The sequence below is a fragment of the Triticum aestivum genome, chromosome 2B (genome assembly GCF_018294505.1).
Source record: "Triticum aestivum cultivar Chinese Spring chromosome 2B, IWGSC CS RefSeq v2.1, whole genome shotgun sequence".
NCBI lineage: Eukaryota > Viridiplantae > Streptophyta > Magnoliopsida > Poales > Poaceae > Triticum > Triticum aestivum.
The window spans coordinates 60,560,523-60,583,152 of record NC_057798.1 but is presented as its reverse complement, the minus strand read 5'-3'; the positions used below and the strand labels follow the sequence as shown (position 1 = coordinate 60,583,152).

General features: G+C 42.6%; 2 protein-coding genes across 4 annotated transcripts; one reads left to right on the top strand and one right to left on the bottom strand.

Annotated features, from left to right (window-relative positions):
• Positions 1-8,794: 8,794 nt before the first annotated feature.
• LOC780625 (NAD-dependent protein deacetylase SRT1) lies at positions 8,795-18,100 on the top strand. 2 transcript variants are annotated; one of them, XM_044465939.1, is made up of 15 exons: positions 8,795-8,926; positions 10,235-10,385; positions 11,209-11,238; positions 11,326-11,418; positions 11,756-11,875; positions 12,290-12,390; positions 12,509-12,617; positions 13,091-13,170; positions 14,845-14,923; positions 15,681-15,734; positions 15,810-15,903; positions 16,283-16,362; positions 16,531-16,598; positions 16,719-16,821; positions 17,529-18,100. In XM_044465939.1, exons 2-15 carry the CDS (start codon positions 10,287-10,289, stop codon positions 17,814-17,816), a joined length of 1,398 nt encoding a protein of 465 aa, XP_044321874.1. In that variant the 5' UTR covers positions 8,795-8,926; positions 10,235-10,286; the 3' UTR covers positions 17,817-18,100. The 2 variants fall into 2 exon arrangements, with proteins under 2 accessions (XP_044321874.1, XP_044321873.1); XM_044465938.1 differs by lacking the exon at positions 8,795-8,926 and adding an exon at positions 8,994-9,798.
• A 313-nt stretch (positions 18,101-18,413) lies between these two features.
• LOC123043478 (uncharacterized) lies at positions 18,414-22,508 on the bottom strand. 2 transcript variants are annotated; one of them, XM_044465937.1, is made up of 2 exons: positions 21,972-22,508; positions 18,414-19,289 (listed from the first exon to the last, which is right to left on the bottom strand). In XM_044465937.1, exons 1-2 carry the CDS (start codon positions 22,036-22,038, stop codon positions 18,706-18,708), a joined length of 651 nt encoding a protein of 216 aa, XP_044321872.1. In that variant the 5' UTR covers positions 22,039-22,508; the 3' UTR covers positions 18,414-18,705. The 2 variants fall into 2 exon arrangements, with proteins under 2 accessions (XP_044321872.1, XP_044321871.1); XM_044465936.1 differs by having other exon boundaries at positions 18,415-19,292; positions 21,972-22,506.
• Between the last annotated feature and the right edge of the window lie 122 nt (positions 22,509-22,630).

Below are 22,630 nucleotides of genomic sequence, written 5' to 3'. Positions count from 1 at the left end.
TCGGAGACGCCAAACATCGTATCATCCTATGGAAAAAGGATTGCATCATCTTTCGAAGGCCACCGACACCGCGTCAGCCGACTCCTCGTCGAAGTCCGCCACCGAGTCAGCAGTCTCCCGCTCCTGCAAGTCCACCAAGTCCGGCAAAGTGTTAGGCCACTCCTCCTCCAAGTCCGGCAAAGTGTCAGGCCACTCCTCCTCCAAGTCCACCACAGCATCAGACGTCCACTCCTCCTCCAAGTCCGGCGCAACCTCAGGCCACTCCTCCTCCAAGTCCGGCACAGCTTCAGGCGGCCACTCCTCCTCGTCCAACTCAGCCCCGTCAGCCGTCTCCGCCGCCTCAGCAATCACAGAAGAGACACCCCGCAGCTATGGTGCGTAGCGGTACGAGTCGAGGTAGTACAGGAAGTACAGGCGGAGGCAAGCGATATAAATATGGTCCAAGCCTCACGCCTCTTCCGCAGAGGGCTTATGACAGGTCCGAGGAGGAAATCGCAGCCATATCGAAGTCCGAGGTGGAAGCCCATTTTGCACCGAAACCGCCACCGCCGCCAAGGGAGAAAGTGCCTGAAGAAACGATTGACCACTTCATTCGTATGGCTCAACCACCAGCTCCCAAGCCTGTTGACACAGACTATGAGCGCCACATCAGGAAGTTAAATCGAGCACGTCTACGTAAGGAGGCGAGCTCGGGATCGAGCAAACAAGAAGCAGCTGTCAAAAAATGCGGGAAAACCATTCCCCAGCTGGGAGAACAGGCGGCGCAATCGATCCCCTCGCTTGTTGTGCCAACAACACGTGACAGTACGCGCGCCCAATATTATTGTGGGCAAACAGTTTACGTTCCTGAGGTGGGCAATGTGGTAATAACGGAGGAGCATATAATGCAGGCTGAAGTTCTCAAAATCACTGTTGGACAACTCCTCGAGATCGAGCCCATGCCTGTGCTTAGAGAGGATGAAATAAAACGGAAATATGTCCGGGGCCAACCTTTGGTCGAGCCAGACAAGGTCAAGAACCTCCCAACGAGAATGTATGAATTGCATCAATGGTACATGAACATTACCAAGATTTCCGATTGATTGTCCCTCATGGTGAATGTCAAGGAGGAGCATTACTACCATGAGAAAGCTGTGTCCGTTGAGTATTCTGAACTGTTTCAGTTATACAATCAAGACGCACTCGACAAATCTATCGTCAGTTGCTATTGTCTGTAAGTGATTTCTTTCTGTAATTTAAGTCTCAAGCTAGCTGTAGTGATCCTTTTGATCAATCATTACCTGTAATTATCCTCACTATATTCTTTTCTGTGGTATTATATGCAGGATGAAGATGTATGAAATGAGAAAAGGTGGACGCTATGGCATTGGGTTCATTGACCCAAACACCGTTAATGAATACACATGGAAAATAGATGCACGTCATCAAAAGGCCGTAGAGGACAGCATGCTAGAGTTCTTGAAGCGCCTCAAATACAATGAAGATATACTACTTCCTTACAACTTCCAGTGAGTCACACTGTCTTGTACTACAAATTCTCTGTTTTTGCCTACTAGCTAGCTACATGTTTTTGCTTACATATGCCCGCTTAATTAAGACATGCAAACGTGTGTGCATGCAGATATCACTGGGTCTTGTGTATCATTAAAGTTGACGCAGGAACAGTTGAAATACTGGACTCACTACTCAAAGAAAAAACTGACTATAACATCTTGTTTGGGATAGTCAACAGGTAATTTCAATCATTATTAACTATATATCTCGGCCTATTTAGTTCGTCATTTCATGATATGAACTATTTAATAACCCCTTTATTCATTTTCTTTGTCGGCGGGCAGGGCTTGGGCAAGGTTCATCAGCGTCACGGAAGGCGAATGGAAAGAAAAGCTTAAATGGGGAAGACCCAAGGTAAGTAATTAAGTAGTACTAGCTAGCTAGCTAGCTGCCATCTCTTTAATTATCATGCTTGATTAATTATTATCTGATCAAATTCCATTCTCGTAAAGGCCCTGAAGCAGGCGCAGGGGACTGATCTGTGTGCATTCTGCGTTTGCGAGAACATTCGCATGATGGCGTCCGAAAGGAGCAGATCTCAAAGACAGGAATGGGTACGCTTGTCAAAACACTATTCACAATTTTTACACCATTATCGATATCTAGTCACACAACTAATACACATGCATATTGATCTCCTTCTTAACAGTTCAGAGAGGTGCGGGAGAAGCTCCTAGAAACGGAGCGCGTAGAAGCACTTCAAGAGGAAATAGCGGGATTTTTGCTCGACCAGGTCATAAATCCGAAGGGAGAATACTATTACCCGCTACCGCCCCCATGAAAACCACTTCCAATTGTCATCGTGCTCCGAAGGCACCAATTAGGCTAATGCCACTGGCTCCGAAGGCAACATGCATATGTAGGAGAAATTGTATATAGCTATACATGTGTGTATGTGTGAATTAATTAATATGATGGTTTGTGAGACATTGATGATATATATATGCATGATTGGTTCTACTAGAAATTCTATTATATATATATATATATATATATATATATATATATATATATATATATATATATATATGCATAACGTGTACAATGTGTAGTATCGTAAAATACCAGCAAATGAAAAAGAATTAAAATGGAAACACAAAATTAAATGAAAAAGAAATTATAAAACTAAAAAACCCCCAAACCTTATAGTACCGGTTGGTCTTACCAACCGGTACTAAAGGGCTCCAGGCCCCTGGAGCTGGCTCGTGCCACGTGGTTTCCCTTTAGCACCGGTTCGTGCTGAACCGGTACTAAAGGGGGGGGCTTTAGTGCCCACACTTTAGTGCCGGTTATGGAACCGGCACTAAAGGGCCTTACGAACCGGTGCTATTGCCTGGTTCTGCACTAGTGTAACATAGCATAATACATTCGCAACTAGGCAGTTGATAACACGACATAAATTAAATGAGGGTGTCATAATAAATGAGTTGCTAGTATGAATCATACATAGTAATAATGAGTTCATCTAACATACCAACATATGACACTATGCACTATGAATATAGTATATCATACACTAGTATCATATATAATTTGCCTGTTGTTATCATTTTCTGATAAATGATGTTTTTATTAACTCATTATATAGCACAAAGGGGATACAAAGCATGATGAGTATACATCGAGCCTCTGCATGAATAGGATGCACACAATCAACATGAATTCAAGCACACAAAATAAAATAAAAATGTTGGCAAGAACAATATCATAGCGGATCAAAGACATGGTTAAGGTGAGGAGGGTGGAGGGTCTATTCGTAGACTATGTCGAACGTCAGTGGTCACCTGCTCCAAACGCGTACAGACCGCCATAACTAACGATTATGTGCCAATCATTGTATAGTATACCATGAATGAAGATAATGTGCTCACCCATAGATAACCTGTATAGGAGATGAATTTTTACCATTAAAAACTATGTCATTTTGACATAGTTAAATTGACCATAATAAGACAGACGCTCCCATCCTTATGAGTGTACTGAACTTGTGAGATGTACCATCGAGCCAGTGGCCATACATATTGACTCCGGTCGTGCGCGCTCATATTATCAGCCAACATGGCCTCAAGAGGGCGCGGCGCCAAGCTTCAATTTGTTATTGGTACCATGGGACGTGTATGTCAAGATTCTCAAGGCACTGATAGAGGTGGAGAAATTCATGGCGGCTATGATTGGTGGTCTTGAAGCTTTGGTGGAAGGGTGTATTGGATGCGATGAAGACTGTGCCAGGTGTTTGGTGCCTTACAACAGCGGCCTCGGCAAGTGGGGGCGGCAACACTAGAGGACTACATTTTTTTGTGGTGCTCCCCGAGTACCGAGTCTCAATTCTCAGAGTGAAAACCCAAGGTCTGGCCTTATTGGTTGCACCTGGCAATGACCTTGTAGAAGGCATTGTTTTTGGGTGAACTCTGACTTTCTCTAGGATGAAAACCCAATATCTTCGACCACGTAACGACAATGCTTGTGCATTGTTTCCTTTTTGGAGGTTTGCTTTTGGAGAACCTCTTTTGTAATCCGGGTGTTGTCTTCTATGGTAGTTAGAGTGCTGCTGATGCTAATGATTCATCACCATGGCGGGGTCTTCTTTTTCTTCTCATCTCTCTATTTTCATTTTTGGTTGTGTGTATCCTGGATGCCTTTGGACATCCTTGGTAGGCCGGGTGTAATTGATATCTTCACAATGTTACTAATTTTCCTTTACCTAAAAAGAAAATACCTAGAAATAAAATATATACTAAAAATATTTCCCATCACAAACCTAACGTCCACTTTGTGTTTAAGAAATTTACACATTCTCTTGTAGTTTTGTTAATTACTAGTTAAAGATTGACCCACTGTATACTTCTTAGAACGTCATGTAGCTAGTCAGGAGAGTACTTCCATCGACAGTCTAGCTAGCTCTAGCTCGCTTCCACACCAATTAGCTTGATCAACGATGCAAAATATCCGCAGATCGTACAGCTCCACCGATATGATTGGCAAAAAATATAGTACAAGTAAATTAACCACTTGCGCAGTTGCATCGTTTACTTAAGCACTATAAAGTACAAGTCCAACCCTTCACACTGAGCACTCACCTCCTCTTACACTCAGTTTAGCAAGCAAGCTTAATAATCAATGGCAGGCACCAAAGTTTTAGCTATGGCTTTTGTTGTTCTCTTGGGCATTGGATTAGCCAAGGCTGCGCGGGTGTCCAGGCTCTCCGATGCTCAAGGGAGTGGAGGGGGCGGGGGTGGTGGAATTGTGGACGGCAGTGGCTCAGGATCCGGGAGCGGCACCGCATCCAGCCGGGTCGTTCCAAATGAAGGTCATGCGAGCGCCGGAGCTACCCATGCAGTCGCCGGAGCTGGAGGCAGCGGCGGTGGCGCGAGCCTGTACCGTGGATCCGGAAGTGGAGCCGGGTATGGCTCCAGCGCCGCTTCTAGCGAGTCAGCTGGAGGAGTATTTGTTGGTTTTCCTGGATACTCTAGCGCTGACGGTACCGGCGGCGGCGGTGGCGGAGGACAAGCCGGAGGTTACGATGGATCTAGTGGTCATGGAGAGGGCAGTGGCACCGGCTCCGGTTCTAGCTCCGCCAAGTCTACCTATTTATGGAGTAGAGGATGCAAATGCAAGTGTTAAGGGTAGTGGAGGTGGCAAAGGAGGCGGGCAAAATGGTGGAAGCGGCCGCGGCGGCGGGAGCGGATCCGGGAATGGCGAAGCAAACCCTTAAGTTGCCTTTTCGATATATGGATGAGTGTTTCAAGTTGTCGCAATCATTTATGTTTTGCTTTTTATCTCTCCCGCTAACAAGGAGAATATGTTTTCTTTCATGTACACTTGTCTTATGATTGTTTGTCTCAAAAAAAAAAAAACTTGTCTTATGATTGTGGAAATGAATAAAAATGTTGCCTTTGTTTTAACTATGAATCTGGACATGCAATCTGAAAGCGGACAAGAAAGACAATGTTAATCTAATGTTTCATATAAACTCCCTATAAATTACTAATAGGTGATGACTTCCAATGAACTGTTTCCACAAAAAGTAAAAAAAAAAATACTCTCTGTCGTAAGTGAAAACATGGTTCCATTCGTATGTGACAAGTGACGAGCGTCACCTTTCTCACCAACTCCAGCCTTTCCACCCTTCACCCTTGTTCTCTCCATCAACATCTTTTGTAGCTGTTTCGATAATGCATCAAGATAATATGAAAGGCCAGTCTCTATATCCACACGATGCCAATACCATATGAACACATTGGATATGGTTTTTTTAATGTACTAAAGAATGGCAAACTATTATCATGGAATAGTGAACACTGACACCCAGTGACAAACTTTAACTTCAAAACCCACCTTTCATAACCCAGAAAGTGCATATTGCAACCCTGAACTCAAGGCTATAGTTGTTGTAAAAGAATCAATGAATTTCTACCATGTTTTTAAATCTATTTGTCAAAAAGTGTGAAATTTCCCCATATTGGTCAGCATGTAGTGTTGATTTTACATATTTATTTTACTTTTTTTGAACACTTTGAATTTTTGGTCAAAAATTGACAAAATGGGCTGAAATTGAATTTCTATTGTGTATCCAAATATGTTTGTCAATAAGGTGTGAAATTTTCCCAGATTGTTCAGCCTGGTAGTATTGTTCAAATTTTTCGGGAGACTTTGATTTTTTGATCAAAATTTGACAAAAAGGATCTAAAATCAAATTTCTACTGTATTATTAAATCTGTTTGTTACGAATGTGAAAGTTTTGATTTGCATATATTTTTCAACTTTCATGTACACTTTGAAATTTTAGTAAAATTTTGACAAAAAGTGAGTGCTGACGTGGTTGCTGCATCCCAATCTATTCGATCAAATATCTGCCACGTATGCCAAAATCACCTTTAGGCCAAGTGAGAGGGGTAATTTGAATGGATTTGAGAGTTGAGTGTTGTGCTCGAACCGGTATTGGAGTTCAGGGTTGTAATTTAAACTAGAGCGAGTTCGGGATTGAAATATATACTTCACTCTTTGTAACCCTGACTCCTTGCAAAAAAGGATAACCCCAAACATCGAAGTGCATGCACCATCGGCGTCGTATCCAACCACTGAATGCCATATATCAGAGAATTTTCCACGTTGAACATGTTCAACAAAACTTCAAACAATGCCTTCAACTAAAAATTGACACATGCATGCCATTATTTGAAATGAATCAAACATGGGGTTTTCACCCCCAAAGTTCTAGAACTTGTCCTTGAAGATCATCACTAACCGGAAGTCATGTCTGTGTTGTCACCCCTGTCGACACTGTCATACTTCTCAGACTCAACCAATTGTAGCAAGACTAGAAACACCGGAGATACCCTAACATATAGTCCCTCCGTCCCAAAATAAGTGTCTCAACTTTGTACTAGCTCTAGTACAAAGTTGTACTAAGCTTGAGACAGTTATTTTGGGACGGAGGGAGTATCTGGTGAGCGACTGGTACAAGTGCTAGACAATCCGGGCCTGTTTGGTAGCAATCTCAACCTAGCATGGTTGTTCTCCTCTCGTACATGCTGAGTGTTGACATGCCGAGTACATGCATTTGATGTTCTTTAGTAGCGGTGTATGTGCTCAGACATGCTCAGCTGAGACTTTATGGCAGCTTGCATCTGTTTAGACATGCTAAACAATTTCGAATTCCAAATATTTTTTTGAATGGCGAACAAAATTTGGAAAATGTGAACGCTTTTTTGAAAATTTAAAGAAAACTTTGAATTTTGAACATTTGTGAAAATTTAAATAAAATTTTAGTATTTAAACAAAATTTGAAAGTATGAACATATTTGAAATTTAGAACATTTTGAAAATTTAAATAAATTAAGTAAATTTGAACACGTTTGTGAAAATTTAAAAAAATTTAAATTTATGAAAATTTCTTCAAAACTAAAACAAAATATGAAATTTTAAACAATTTTTGAAACTCTGAACATTTAAAAGAAGTTTATTTTTTTTTGAAATTTAAAAGTAATATGAAAATAAAAATAAAATCTGAACATTTTTGGTAAATTCAAACAATTTTTGGATTTTTGAACATTTTAAAAAAAATGGGATTTCTGAACATTTTCTGAAACACGTTGTTGCTCGCTTCGCTCGTGCATGCTAACTAGCGAACGAGGGTGTTCTCTCTTCGTGCATGTTACAAGGGTATTTGGGCAGAGCTCATGTATACTTGACTGGAGAACTACTGTTGGGGTGTTCTCTTTCCGTGCATGTTACGAGGGTATTTGAGATCAGCTCATGCATGCCGAGGAAACCCCGTGCAAACTATCAAAGTGGGTTGAGTAGGGAACTTTTACCCTCATGCACCATCCATACACCCTATCAAACACACCCTATGTGTTGACCAGGAACTCAGCAATTCAAGAAACCTTACAAGAAATGGATATGTGACAACAAGAAGGGCTTGAAACATGCATGACACAGATACATACCTGCCTGAAGTGATGTACATGTATGCACTCATGCTCCATGGAGATATGATCCGACACACACCATGGATAATGGACAATACAAAGTCCAAGAGGGCATGGTGTTCAAGTAGAATACTTTCCCATGTTTCCTCCCGCAACGCGTCATACAAAATGCCTATACTCAAAGCAAAGACTAGAAGAATTAACTGCCAGGCCGAGTTATGAACACAAAGAGTCACAAGGCGATAGTAGGAATAAATTAGTATTATCTTTGCAAAGAAAACCTCTTGGGAACTGTCTTGCCCAAGATTATGAGAAAAGATGAAAAACTTACACTAACATATAGTATTGCTTACTTGGATTGGAGGTATGTTTCTTCTGAACTTATTTTTGCGCACGTGCGGGTCTGAATATTTGTTGAGAAAGTTCAGTATTGAAGTAAATACCCAAACTTTGTTATTTTAACATTTTTTTAAGGGGTTACTTTGTTCTTTTACATTTTTTTGAGCAAATGTTCTTTTACATGGAAATCCCTAAACTTTACCAAGAAGGGAGCTCTAATCTTTTTTTTCTAGTATTTCCTTCGTCCTAAAATGTTTGTCTTAGATTTGTCTAGTTACAGATGTATCTAATACTAAAAACGACACTTGCTACATTCGTATTTAGATAAATCTAAGAAAAGAATTTTGAGACGGGGGAGTGCAAACAGGCTCTAATCGAACCGGGCCGCACGTACCCTGGGTCCAAGTCCGTTGCCCACCAGCCTTCCTCTCGCTCTCGTCGCCTTCGTCTTGCCCCCCCCCCCCCCCCCACCCCACCGCCGCCGTCTTCATTTCCCCACCGTCCTCCCTCCTCTCTCCCCGCCGCTCGCTGCTCCCATACCCGCCTCCCGCTGCCGGGGCAGACTGGACTGGAGATCTGCACTTGATTCGCCTATCTCGTCGGTAAGCACGCTCCGCGGACGCTTGATTCCAAAGCATTTTTGCTCGTCGTGTTCCTTTTCCCCGTTCCTGCCAAGCAGAAATCGATGGACTGTGTTAGGTTTTCGACATTAGGGGGGAATTATGCAGGCGGCGTTGATGTAGTGTCAGGAACTTGCCGGTGGGGGGAATGGACCAGCTCGCCTGTGCAAAGATGAAATTTTTGGGGGAACGATTGCTTGACCCAATCCCCTACTTGTTAGGCCCTTTTTCCGCCCAGCTCCTGGCAGCCGCATACCTACCACCTTCCGGCCGCAGGACAGGATGGCCTCCGTCTCCCAGGACGAACTTGCTCTCCTCTCTGGCAGGGAGCTCGTGGCCCACCTCGCCAACTCCTGCCTCAGGGCCGACTTTGAGGTGGTTGCGCGCGTCCTTGATGCGCGGGACCGCAAGCTTGCCAAGGACAAGGCCGCACTAAAGGCCGTGCTCGCTGACCTTGACGCTGCGAGGGCGCAGGAGCGCGAGGTCGCTGAGGCCAATTCCAAATTGGAGGCCGTCGTCCTGCAGAAGAAGCACGAGGCGGCCTTGCACTCGCGCCGCCGACCGCTGGGCAATGCCAAGGAGGTGGCCCTCCTGTTCGGGGGCTCGGTACGCCGGGACGAGTCGCTAGTCGAGGAGGCGCATGAGGGGGAGGTGGAAGACCTCGACGATACTGACCTCTGCGTGCCTGACTGTGTGTGGGAGAGCCGTGGTGGCGGTGGGATGGAATGCAACGGAGTAAGGAGAGGTCCAATGGCGGCGAGGCGGAATGCGGCCGTGGCAGGGGAGGCGCGAAGGCGGGCGGCTGTCGCCGTGTTGGAGGAGATGGGCCCTGCTCAGCTCGGGCAGGGTGAGGGGTGAGTCATGTTTCTTGCTCTAAGTTGCCCAGCTTGATGAATTGCCATAAGGGCAAGGTGATCTTTTCACTTTTGTGACTAGTTAGTCATTGTGCTTGAAAACTGCTTAAGCGTGCAACTGTGGTTTTAGCCAAGTGGTAAGTGCTACTCCCTCTGTTTACAAGTATAAGATGTTCTAACTTTTTTCCGAATCGGATGTATATAGACATGTTTTAGTATGTTTATTCGTTCATTTCAGTCTTTATCTAGTCGATACTGAAATATCCAAAATATCTTATATTTCTGAAACAGAGGTTGTGTACTTTACTAAAACAATGTACAAGGTTGTATATGATCAAGTGCCAAAGTAGAAAGTGATATATGATCAAATTCCCCTATCAAATACTGTTGTCCACAGAATAATTACTGCAATGAACAGTCATTTTGCTTCTTTTAGATCGACCAGGAAGACAGCAACGGGTTTGGAGAACCTCAAGAAGAGCCGAGAGATGTCGCTAGGCTATGCAGAGAAGCTGTCTTACCGAGAGGATGTGGGCACTGTGGGCATGCCTGAGAAGTTCGACTCCCCCAAACTCCTCCAAGGGAAGGTTGATTATTTTGCCTACTTCCAAACCCTTTTTTCGTTTTGTTTGCTCAGGCAATAAGTGACCTGTTGTTTATGGCTTTATGCTTCCCTTTTGTTAGGCTAATTATTTCTTGCATTTTTTTTGGGCGCTATTACTTATCATTGGCTAAGAATAAAGAGAGAAATATTTTTTACCGTAGCGTTCTTTTTTGTGGTTTGTGCAATCAAGACCCATGTGTGCCACTGCTATAAAATTAATAGTGTTGGAGAAGTTGTGGTTAGATAAGTTAATATCAAATTTGGAAACAATTATTTCATGAAAGAACCAGTGTTTTGGGAACTGAGTAGCTACTGCTTGCAAAATTATATCGTGTTACCGTTACATTGGTTTTATAGTTGAATAAATGAAGGAAATAGATATTGAGGCTGTGTGAAACTTGTCGGGCCTACAATTTCTTGGTTGCAGGGTTTCTAACCTCGTGTGATAATTTCAGGCAGAACATGCCCCATGCACACCCTTCAGTATGTTCTGTAGTGCATAATACCATTCCTTCATGCTGAGGAATTGTTTGTAGTCTAATCCAGGAGTCTAGTTACTATGTACTGAAGGGCATAGTGTTTAGACAACAGGGAAAACGCGAAACCACCAGATTGAAACCATTATTGTCAGCAATTATGACAAATGTTTTTTTTGGGGGTGGGGGGGGGGGGTGGGTGGGTGGTGATTTTGTCCTATTCACTTGTAAAACTCTGTTTTTATGACATGAAGTTATTATCTTACTACTTAACATTCTTTCTGAAGAAAACATTTGTTTAAATGTTCATTTTGCTGGATTATGGTGCAGATAGAAGAGCTTGCAGTTATGGTGCAAAAGGTTGGGTTGCCATCAATGGATGCCAATTAAATTTCCAGTTGTGTTTTATATGTAGCATTTTCAGTGAACTAGCCCTGATTGTTTCAGAGTAAGCATCTAGTGGTGTTTACCGGAGCAGGAATATCAACTTCATCTGGCATACCTGATTTCCGAGGCCCAAAGGGTGTGTGGACTCTGCAGGTAGGCTCTGTTGCTTCTTCTTCTTATGGTTCCCTTCCATGCAATCTGTTTCTCTTTAGATTATATTGCAATGCTTGACTGCAAACATGATATATTTTAATTTACTTAAGTGCAGTGTATTTCATGTTTCAATGCATGATCCGTGGATCAGTTAGTTTCCTTATTGTTATCTGACTTAGGTACCCCCAGAAGCTTTATGTAATTATGCAGTTTTACCATGTTAGTGAACCATACTTATTCATGTAGTAGTTATTATCATAAGCCAGGTGCTTCATTTCATGATAAACCATCATTTGAATAAATAATCAGTTGTGTATATGTCACATTTGTTTTGTAGCGTGCAGGAAAAGGTGTTCCTGATGCTTCACTCCCATTTCACCGAGCTGCTCCAACCTTGACTCATATGGCATTAGTTGAATTGGAAAGAGCAGGTCTCCTAAAGTTTGTCATAAGCCAGGTGCATAATTCAACTGAATGTACTGTATATGGCTTTGTATTGGTGTCTGTGTCCACTACCAGTGACTTGCTATTATAAGGTTAATTCTTAAGGACTTATTTGCTCCGAGTCACTTGTACAAGTTTAACTCTTACGGAACTTTGCTCCAGTTAACTATTATATGGTCAACTCTTTAGGAAATTTTTGCTCTGTTGCAAAATTAGTTATATGAGCTGCAGATATTTATTAGTACTAAAAGTGGACTTATAATATACCAGTTTGAATATTTTAGCTCATATTTTGTGTTTCACAGATTTTGCTGCTAAGTATGTCCTCTGTTACAATATTCTTTTTGTCGTGAACAAATTGCTTCATTTACCACAATCGTATTTATGCTATCCGTGTATTTGAGCTTGTGGAGGTTGTGTTTGCCAGAATGTTGACAGCCTACATTTGCGTTCTGGCTTCCCAAGGGAGAAGCTGGCTGAATTGCATGGGAATTCTTTCAAGGAGGTCTGCCCATGCTGTAAAACGGAGTATGCTTTATCTTACCCTGCTTTTATTCTACTTTCTTAGGGAAACACCAAAAATAGTTCCTTTTTCTTCTGTTGGTTTATTCAGATAGCTCTTCCTGAATCCCTCCTCTGTATGAAGGTACCTTCGTGATTTTGAAATAGAGACAATAGGACTGAAGGATACTCCAAGGCGTTGTACAGACAAGAACTGTGGAGCTAGATTAAAAGATACAGTTCTTGATTGGGAGGTACACAGTAAGAGCTACAATGATTTTTTTCATCTCGACGTGTTTACCAAGAAAATGCTTCTTTTTGAACTAAAAAATCTGTTAGACAATACATGATATTACTATTTTAGTGTTGCACTTGCTTAATCTCTGCTACAAGATTTGTGTGTCTCTATTCTAATATGGTTATAGTTGCCTCAGTGCCCACAAATATCCCAATTTGAAATCGATCACTAAAGACAGTATTACCTCAAAATTACCTTCGAGATTCACAGCTAGGATGATACTTGGTGAATTTACTTGATTATTATAATATGTTTGCTAGAAATAATTTTTTAGTGTTGTGTTCTCAAAATAAAATGCTTAACAGTGGAAAGGTAATTGTGTCATACTCTCCAGGCAAAATGTTTTAACAATGAAAAGAGAGAGACATGAATTGTTGTGCATCTTCTTTGAAGTTGTCTCAGTTCATTAATAATTCCACTGATTTCCAGGATGCGTTACCCCCTGAGGAGATGAATTCTGCCGAGGAGCAGTGTCGAGCAGCTGATCTTGTCCTATGTCTAGGAACTAGGTTTGTCATGCTACCCTCACACAATAGATGCAGTTTTCTTCACAGTTTCCTTCTTCATTATGGTTACAAACATTGTCACTTGCCAACAGATGTTACTCGTTTAGTGATAAATCCTCTGAACTCTTTGCCACATTATTATATATATGGAGGCAAATAACGAGGGGCGCATACTTACTGTAGCTAGTTGCTGTTCTTCTCTTTTTTTAGTTTGGGAAACTGTCCAGGTGCCATTTGCTTCAAACTGTTTTCCAATATACACCAACAAACAGTTTTTAGTAAGCATGATCCTCATGTTTTTTTTTTGCATCGAATGATCCTCATGTTTAATCTGGGAAAAATCAATTGCTCGATTAATAGTTGTACAAAAGTCTATATAGATGCATCAAAATTTAAATGCACTATTAGTTATATGCATGTATGAGAAGGGGAGCCTTGGCGCAGCGGTAAAGCTGTTGCCTTGTGACCATTATTGGGCCCTTCCCCCGACCCTGCGCAAGTGGGAGCTAAGTGCACCGGGCTGCCCTTTTCTTTAGTTATATGCATGTATGATTAACCATGCCAGAAACTGCAAGTTTAGTACTCCCTCCATCCGGAAATACTTGTTGGAGAAATTGATGTATCTAGAGTTCTAGACGTGTTTACGGACGGAGGGAGGGAGTATATCATAGTTAGAACTTACAATCCCTGTTTCTTTGCCGAGGTGCTTTGGGAGAGTGGCTTTGTGTGGTTCCTCCTTTCGTGGAAATCTGATGCTAGGATTGATCCCGAGGATGGAGCAAACGGTCACATGTACAACAAGCACCATCCTTCACCTAAGTTGCAAAGATGATCCAGTCATTTCGCACGGTTAAATAAGCACCCCCAACCACCATCACCAAAGTGTCTGGCGCCGAAAAAGATGGGAAGTGAGAAAAACAGCAATTCAGTGGGCATGGTTGTAGCCTGTCCCACCTGTGTCAAAAATGCTTGCCAACGATACATGTTTTTTTTCTCTTGAGAAAGCGCAAAAAGCTTTGCGTCTTGATGCATAGATAGGTAAGGAAAGTTATTTACAAGATTAAGATGGGCAACAACCTGAATGAAATACACACATCTTTCAAGAATGAAAAGCTTTTAATCAGGCCGTTGTATGTTGAAGCCGCACCAAAAAGACATCCTAGATTTAGATATAATGGTCAGTGACCTAAGCTGCTACATGAGATCGATGGATAACAGTCTGTGCATCTCTAGTTCTACTTCAACGAGTGATCTAGTCCTTGCTCCTTTAAAGGATGGAGCTTTGATCTGGATGAAACTATAGTCTGACTAATATTTTCCAGTCACTTTTGATGCATCAAAAGATAAATTCATAATTGAGTCTCAACATTCTTCGTGCACTGCCATGTTGCAGTGCAGTGCATGTTTAGCATATATAGTAGTCAAGAATTTGAGATCCTCTATCTCCTCCCTTTCTGTGCATGGACTGTGCTATTGCTAGTGCTATATACTTGTTGTTTTTTGCCTATGATTCAGTGAGAGGCATTGTGTCCTATCTCCCTCTCATTTGATCAGTCTCACCATTGTTGCTTTCTGTTTGTTCATTGTTAATTCGGAGGTAGCAGGTTGAACATTTTTATGATGATAATGAGCCATGATTCTGTTCTTGTTTCTTTTCTGATATCCAGTAATGTGCAGCTTGCAGATTACTCCTGCATGTAATATGCCTCTGTTGTCAATCAAGAATGGGGGAAAGGTTGCTATTGTTAATCTTCAGGTGCACACAACTAAATACAAGCATATTGTTGTCTTTCTTTTAAGTATGGACCAAAGAGAAGCACTAACTTGCATGCTTATCTCTGTTTTATATGCATGTTATACTTATGATTTAGGCAAATTTTGTTACAGATAAGTCAAAAATATTAATGCTACGTCTGTACTTTTTTATGTTGGGAATTTTTGAAGTAGCATCAAACTGTGTTTCAACTCTTATATGCCACCATATACTGTTTACCTCTGTAAATGGCTGAGACACCATCAGACCATTTTAGAAATTTGAAGTGTTGTTTATTTGTCTGTTTCATTAGGCCTTACTAAACTTTGTGATTCAAGTCACTCAAATATTAAATCTGAACAGTTAAAAAATTGAGGTTTTGAATTCAAGTTTGACTCTGGAACTTATTTTTGAGACATGGCATTTAGAACTTGAAGTCCTGATTCAGTCCAAAGGTGTGAACAGAAGGAGATGATTTTCCATGTTTATGATTTCCTAGGAACTTGTTTTGCAGCCTTAACAGATGCAGTATGCCGATTAAATATTTAAAATTGAACAAAAGGATATTTACCTCATTTAAAGTTTAATAAATAATGATCTAGAATGGAGTATAATGAATGAAACACTGTTCGCTTTCGCATATAAAGAACACCAGCGCAATATGGGATAGTAAATCCAAAATACTGTAACTTTCTAATGGCATTTGATAAACCCGCAATAAGTATGCATTCTGATTGCTTTACAAAATCTTCTCTTTCAGGCAACTCCGAAAGACAAAAAGGCAAGCCTTGTCATCCATGGGCTTGTGGATAAGGTGTCTGTTTCTGTTCAGTTTCCTTTGTTGCTATTATATGTCTCCTTGCTATAGTAATTTAATCGCTCAACACAGGTCATTGCTGGAGTGATGTGCATTCTGAGTCTGCGTATTCCTCCATATATACGTACTGACTTCATTCAACTTCTTCTTCGGCACACAGTCAAAAGTAGGGTCGTCTCACCATTTCTTAAATCTTTATCCTTACCTAGCTCTGTAAAATTCTAGTAGATACATAAACCAGTCAAGGTTAGTGACAAAACTGAATGTTGGCATCATCAAAACTGCCTCATTAACAAGATTTTGAGCAACTGAAGATGGTAAAATTCTTTGCAAACCTTATGGTCACCATATAAACAGTGAAACTAGCAAGTTTGATATATAAATTTCTGTATGGTGTCCTTCCCAAATTGGAAATGAATTTTGAATTCTTATTAAGTTCCTTCTGTGCAACTATCATTGGACAGCTAGATGCTTTAACTGGCTTTGTATGAAAATGGGTTTAAGCACCCGCCTCTCATACTGGATTATCTCTTTCTTCTGTTCAGAGAAATGTGTAAGATGGACAATGCGAGTAACTAGTGTTCATGGCATGCGAGCACCATTGTCATTTCTTCGGTCAATTGAGGTTATTCAAAATAATATGTCCACATCGTTGTACTAGTATACTTATTTTATGCCATTAAATGCTCCTGTAAGGACTAAGGAGATAATATTACATCAACAGGTTGATGAAAGTCTAGTTTTCGTACTTCTGTTACTGATATATGGTAAAAAAAATCGTATTCATCAACAGGTTTCCTTTCCAGACAGATCTGACATGAAGCCTGTAGTTCTTATGGAGCAACCATTTTCTTTGCAGAGGTATATTGGAGATTGCAAAGTCCCTCGGCCAATATGTGCCAACTGATCACGCAAAGAAATGTTTCAATTTTCAAATATTATGTGCTATGCTTCACATCAGGAAATTGCCTACTTCTGTAGGGAAACATCAATGACTAGCATATTTTCCATGTTGCTGACATTGAACTTCAGTGATGGTTGTGGCTGCTCAAGCTCATCAATTGAATGCCATGTTAATTTCCAGGTTAGCAGCTGCTGGAAACCTTTATCTTCCAACTTTGCTGCCTAAAGTTGATTGTGTAGTTTTAAACTTTTGCAACGAACTAGGAGCAGGAGGGGTTAGGTGGTTAATGTGATAGTGCCTTTGTTTTTTGCGTGTTCTGAACTTTTGATGCAACATGGGTTATCAAAACCCTGCAGACCTTATGGACAGCCATCCTATCCCTCACGTGTGGACATGTGTTCAGAGAAACAGGGAAATTGAAAACTCTTATTTGTCCAATCTCCATATTAGCATCAATATTCCATGCAATGCACATAAGTTTGCCCCCATTCCTTTTGTACTGCATCCTGCTCAGATCCAGGGGGCCAGAAACTGGCTGGTTTCTACTGTTCTTATCCTGCTTGTACTACATATAAACAAATGAAACGTCGAAACTTAGGCTGGTGCTATTGTAAAGAGGTGTAATATAAGAAATACCATCACAATTGTACATGACTGATTATAGCTACTCCAGAGAGCTAACTTGTGGAAACACCCTCTTTGTCCATTTCCTCTGGTATGTGAAATGAACAAATGGACCTAATTTTCTCGACTACTTGGTACCTTTTCTGTAATTATTCATTTATAGAGTGGTTATTTTGCATAATGCCTTGTGAACATGTTGGGTAACATCGAGTGAATCTACCGTCTTGCTTGCTTACCATACCATTTCAATGGCATATGTGCAGAAGCAAAAGGAGAGCTTTGTTAGGGATAGAATCCTAGTCCTGCAGGAGATGAAGTGTACTGCAGAGCGCCAGTCTCGTGCCGGGCAGCAATCGATTCTTGAAAGGGAGAGTCTGCCAAGAGCAGAGACATCTATACACGCGTTTGTGACCAACATTATCAGGTACGACGCTGAAGATCCCAAGGGTAGTTGGATGAACAGCGGCAGCAGTACCAGCAGCAACCTTGCAAAACGGCTTGTGGAGGGCGCTAGTGGCTACTCAGCGTCGACAAAGAAGCTGAAGTGCTAGAACCGGCTGCGTCAGGTTTTCTGATCTTTTTGTTTGTAGTAGTTATCTGACTTGGTACATGCGTGAGAAGTTTACAGACTTACAGTAGCAAGAGTGGTGCAAAGAGTTAGATGAATGGGTGAAGGGAAGGTGGAACATCTTTTCGTTGACAGCAAAGTGCCCAAAAATGGGAACTGGTTGAGTCTTGAATCTTGATTGTATCTTTTTTTTTCTTGTTAAGCTCTCTCAAAGTTGAGAAACTTGTGAAATGTACATTGACATCATGATATCCAATTGGAACCGAACGAGGGAATAGTTTGCAAAACAGCCGTGGTGTGCATACACCACTTGATCATTGGCCATCAACTAGTCAGTACTACTGCATCCTCTGTACTGTTTGGGGAATCTTTGTGGTTTTATCTTCTGTAGGTTCCAACATGTCACGGCCACTTCGTTTTTAGTTTCCTACTAGTGCCTTGTGAACAAGCCTATTGTGGTCAGCTCATCACCATGAGGCAGTGGTATAGCGCCTGAATTGAGAAGGTTACATCTTTAAAAATATAAACTGAATTCCTCAACAGCAACAAAAGTACCGTAGAAAACATCTCGAAAATAGAAACTGAATTCCTCAAAATTCAATAAAAGGATGCAGTTATACCAGTTGACTTGGACAACACATTGAAGGAAGTGTGACTCTCCTTTCTTAATTAAGGCAAACTCACAGCAGCTATTAATCCTCTTTTTGTGAAACATAATCAGTGCTCAGACATACTGAGCTGGACACGATAGTTCCACCATGGCAGTGCAGTGCTATCTGGTAGGTAAACAAATGCAAGCTATAGCTTATACTCCCTCCGTTCGGAATTAGATGTCGCGACTGCTGTACATTATGCATTTTGCAAATATGTCCTTATACTTTTGAATCATTTGAAAAAACGCCCTCGTCTCCTTCCTCACTACTCCACCGTCGCTCGCGCGTCGCCGGCTCCGGCCACCATCCCCCGTCTTCCTCCTCCGTTCTCCTCAGCACCCAGAGAGAGTCTCCGCGCGTCGCAGGACCCAGCCGCCTGTGCAGTAGACGACCTGCGTCGTCGCGGAGGAGACGCGCAGGACCTTCACGGAGGCGCCTTGCGCCGCCGCCCAGCTGCGCAGCCGCCATGGGTGTGCCCTCGCCTACCTGAGCAGCGGGATTGCTCCTAAAGTTCTTCCTCTTCGTCACCTCCCTCTGAATCGTGCCAAGAAGCAGTAAATCGACGACTAGGTCCTCGATATGGTCCGCCTTGGCCGCCGTCGCCGCGGACAATTTTGGACGCCGTCGCGGCGCTGGGTCTTCGTCGCTGCTCTGGCCCAGGGTCTTCATCGCCGCGTTGGCCCTGCTCAACCTCTCCTCCAAGCCCAGGGTCTTCCTCTCCGTGTTGGCCCTCCTCCGAAGGTCGCGCCCGCCCTCGCCTCTGTTGCTGCTGGTATTCCCCGCCCCCGCCTCTGTTGTTGCTGCTGCTGAATTAAAGAGAACTTGATTGTAAAGCTGAATACTGGATTAAAGATCATGAATACTAAATACTTGAAAGAGTAGAAGCAAAACTGGATTGCTTAATTGCTGCTTGAAAGATCATGAATACTGAAAGTAGTTTGGTTCTGGAGTACTTGATGTTCTGTACTGAATACTGAATTAAAGAGAACTTAATTGCTGCTGGTATTCCTCCCCCTGTTTGATTGTAAAGCAAAACTGGATTAAACAGAACTTGAATACTGAGTGTTGCTGGTAACACAGTTACACTGAATACCCAATGAAGCTCAATGCTGAATGCTGGAGTAGTTGCTGCTGCTGGTATTCACATGCACTTCCAGAAATTATTCAGTACAGAACAGTTTTATTCAGTACAGAACAGTTTTGTTCAGTATAGAATTTGGGAGTAGATGCAGATATGTTGTGAATGCAAAATAAGTGGAACATTTGGTGCCACTGTTCCTAGTCCACTACAATTCCTAGCATTTTGCTTCCAATGATGCAGATATGTTCTGAATGCAAAATAAGTGGAACATTTGATGCTCCTGATCGATGCTCTTGATTTGCTAGGAACAGTTTTATTCGGTGGAACATTTTGCTTCCAATGATGCAGATATGTCCTGAATGCCAAATGTCATTCCACTGTTCCACTTATCTAGGAATTGTAAAAGAAACAAAGCTTTTACATGTGTGAGAAACTTATTCCTGCGATCCAAGAGCGCTGGCCGGACAAAGATGAAGGATGGACAATCTATATCCAACAAGATAATGCCACACCACATATTCTTCCCGATGACCCAGTTTTCCGACAAATCATAGAACAGACTGATTTGGATATTAAGTTGCTTCAACAGCCTCCAAACAGTCCCGACATGAACATTCTTGATCTCTGCATATTCAGGTCTCTCCAGTTCCACACCGATAGCAGAGCACCTCAAAGCATCAGGGAACTGATAGAAGGTGCGGAGGAGGAATATCGAAACTACCCGGTTGATAAGCTAGCTAGAAGCTTCGTGACGCTGCAGTCATGCATCCGAGAGGTAATGAGAAACAAGGGAGCGATAAACTACTCGATCCCTCACATGAACAAGGAACACCGGCAGGCAGAAGGACGGCTTCCTATAGCTCTATCTATCGACCGTGAACTAGTTGAACAGACCATAGCCTTTATACAAGAGGGAGAAGCAATCTTAGCAGCAGAAAAAGAGCAAAAGCAGCAGGAAAAGAGCAGCAAGAAAAGAGCCGCAGCAGCCTTGAAGAAGCAGAAACACCCTTCGAATACCAGCAGCCTCCAAGCAGCAGGAATAGAGAACCAGGAGCCTTCAAGCAGCAGAAACACCCTTCGAGTACCAACAGTCTCCAAGAAGCAGGAAAAGAGCAGCAACAGCCTTCAAGCAGCAGGAATGACATTTGCAGCCAGGTGATTTTGGCAGAAGATTCAGATAAGTGGAACAGTGGAACGGTGGCATTTCTGAACTTTTTTAGACCATGGTTATGTGGCAGGGGGTGTGATTTTAGGTGTTTCTCCCTAGGAGGAGCTTTTTATGGTGAAATTTTTGAGCACTGGAGACACAGACTTCATTCATTTTTTTCTGAATTAAAAGTGTGTTTGTTGTACAGACTGAATTTGTTCATTCATGCACATTATAAACTACCCCCAGGAGTTTTTCTTTTGTCCCTGTGCTTTGTTGTTTGATATTGCTCGTCCCATATCCTCTGTAAGACCATAGCATGCTTGTTCTATTTTCTCAGTTAGCTTCGGGTATACTCCAATAATTTCAGTTAGCTTAGTTAACTCCCATATCCTCTGTAAGACCATAGCATGCACATTATAAAATTATTGGGATATTGCTCGTCCCATATCCTCTGTAAGACCATAGTACTTGGCTGTTATAATTGGGGTGTTATAATTGGCTGTCTAAGTATATGTACTCCAATAATTGGGGTGTCACTAATATAATTGGGGTGTTATAACTGGAGTATCTTGCTAGTTTCATTCTGGAGTAGCTGACTTTTTCCCTACCTTTTTTTGACAAGCTTGTCTGTCAAGAAAAGTACCCAGATATGGACTGGTACAAGGCCTACAAACAAACAACTAATCCCACAAGGCCTATTCTTTCATGCACACTGCATTGCTGAGGCTGGGGTCCAATGCAATGCTCTTGCATTGTTGGGAAAATTTGCTCTCTGCTTGCTTGATCCTGGCTCATTGTCACTCTGTCAGTCACAGACACCAACCAGTGGAACGGCCGAGTGCTGCTGCTGTACTAAGCATGCAGCAACTGAAGCAAAGCGGTTGGTTGCTGGAGGATCCCACAAGGCAGATCTCAGTCAGTCAGATCAGTGCAGCAAAAGTAGGAGCTGGGCAAAGGTTAGCATTGACCCAAGGATTCACGGGGGTTCAGTACTTCAGTTACCACCACCACCACATGGGCAGCAATTAGCAAAGCTTAACAGCAAGGCTAAAAATAATCAAGAACCTGGGCAAATGTATTCTTTCTTTCTTTCTTTTTTCCTAATCATAATCAAGAACCTGAATGCTGAGATCGATGGTTTCATTCAGAACATTGCCAGTTTGAAGACAGGAACATCAAAATTCAGAGTATCTCTTATGGTGCCACAAGATAAAAATTCAGAGTTCAAATAAAAATTCAGAATTCAGAGTATACCTTGACAGAGCAGGGGCATACACTGCTGCTTGCGGCTGAGGAAGAGGCCGAGCCACTTGAGTCGCATATCGACGTCCTCCTTGGTGAGCTTGTCGGTGTCGATCTACTCCATGGGCAGCTTGGTGAGCTGAGGCTGGTGTGGTACTTCTCCTTGAGCACCCAGTACCCGCCCTCCCGCTGCAGTGCTGCTCCACCCGCGGCTCCAGCTGGACGGCCGAGGCCGACGGCGAGGCGGCCGCCACCGACGGGGCGGAAACGCCATGGCCGCTGCTTGTGGGAAGGTTGCTGCCGGCATCGTGTTGGTAGTGGTCTGGATCTGGCGCCTTCGGCCTCGCATCGACGGAATCCTTCGCCGGCTTGAACTCAAAGGTCCAACCTTTTTGCAAGTTCGCCGCGGGAAGGAGGAGAGGAGCGCGGCGAGGCCACCGAAGGTAGGGGAGGAGAGCGCGGAATCCATGGTTGGGGGGGGGGGGAGAGCGCGGCGGCGAGCCGGAGAACAGCACAGAGCGGACCGCGGCGGCCAGCCGGAGAAGAAAGTGAGGGCGAGGACCGCGGGTTTGGTCGGAAATAGATGAAGGGGGTTTTCGCAAAAAAGCAGTCGCGACATCTAATTCCGAACGGAGGGAGTACGACTTAAGACAGAAAATTTTCGGATAAAG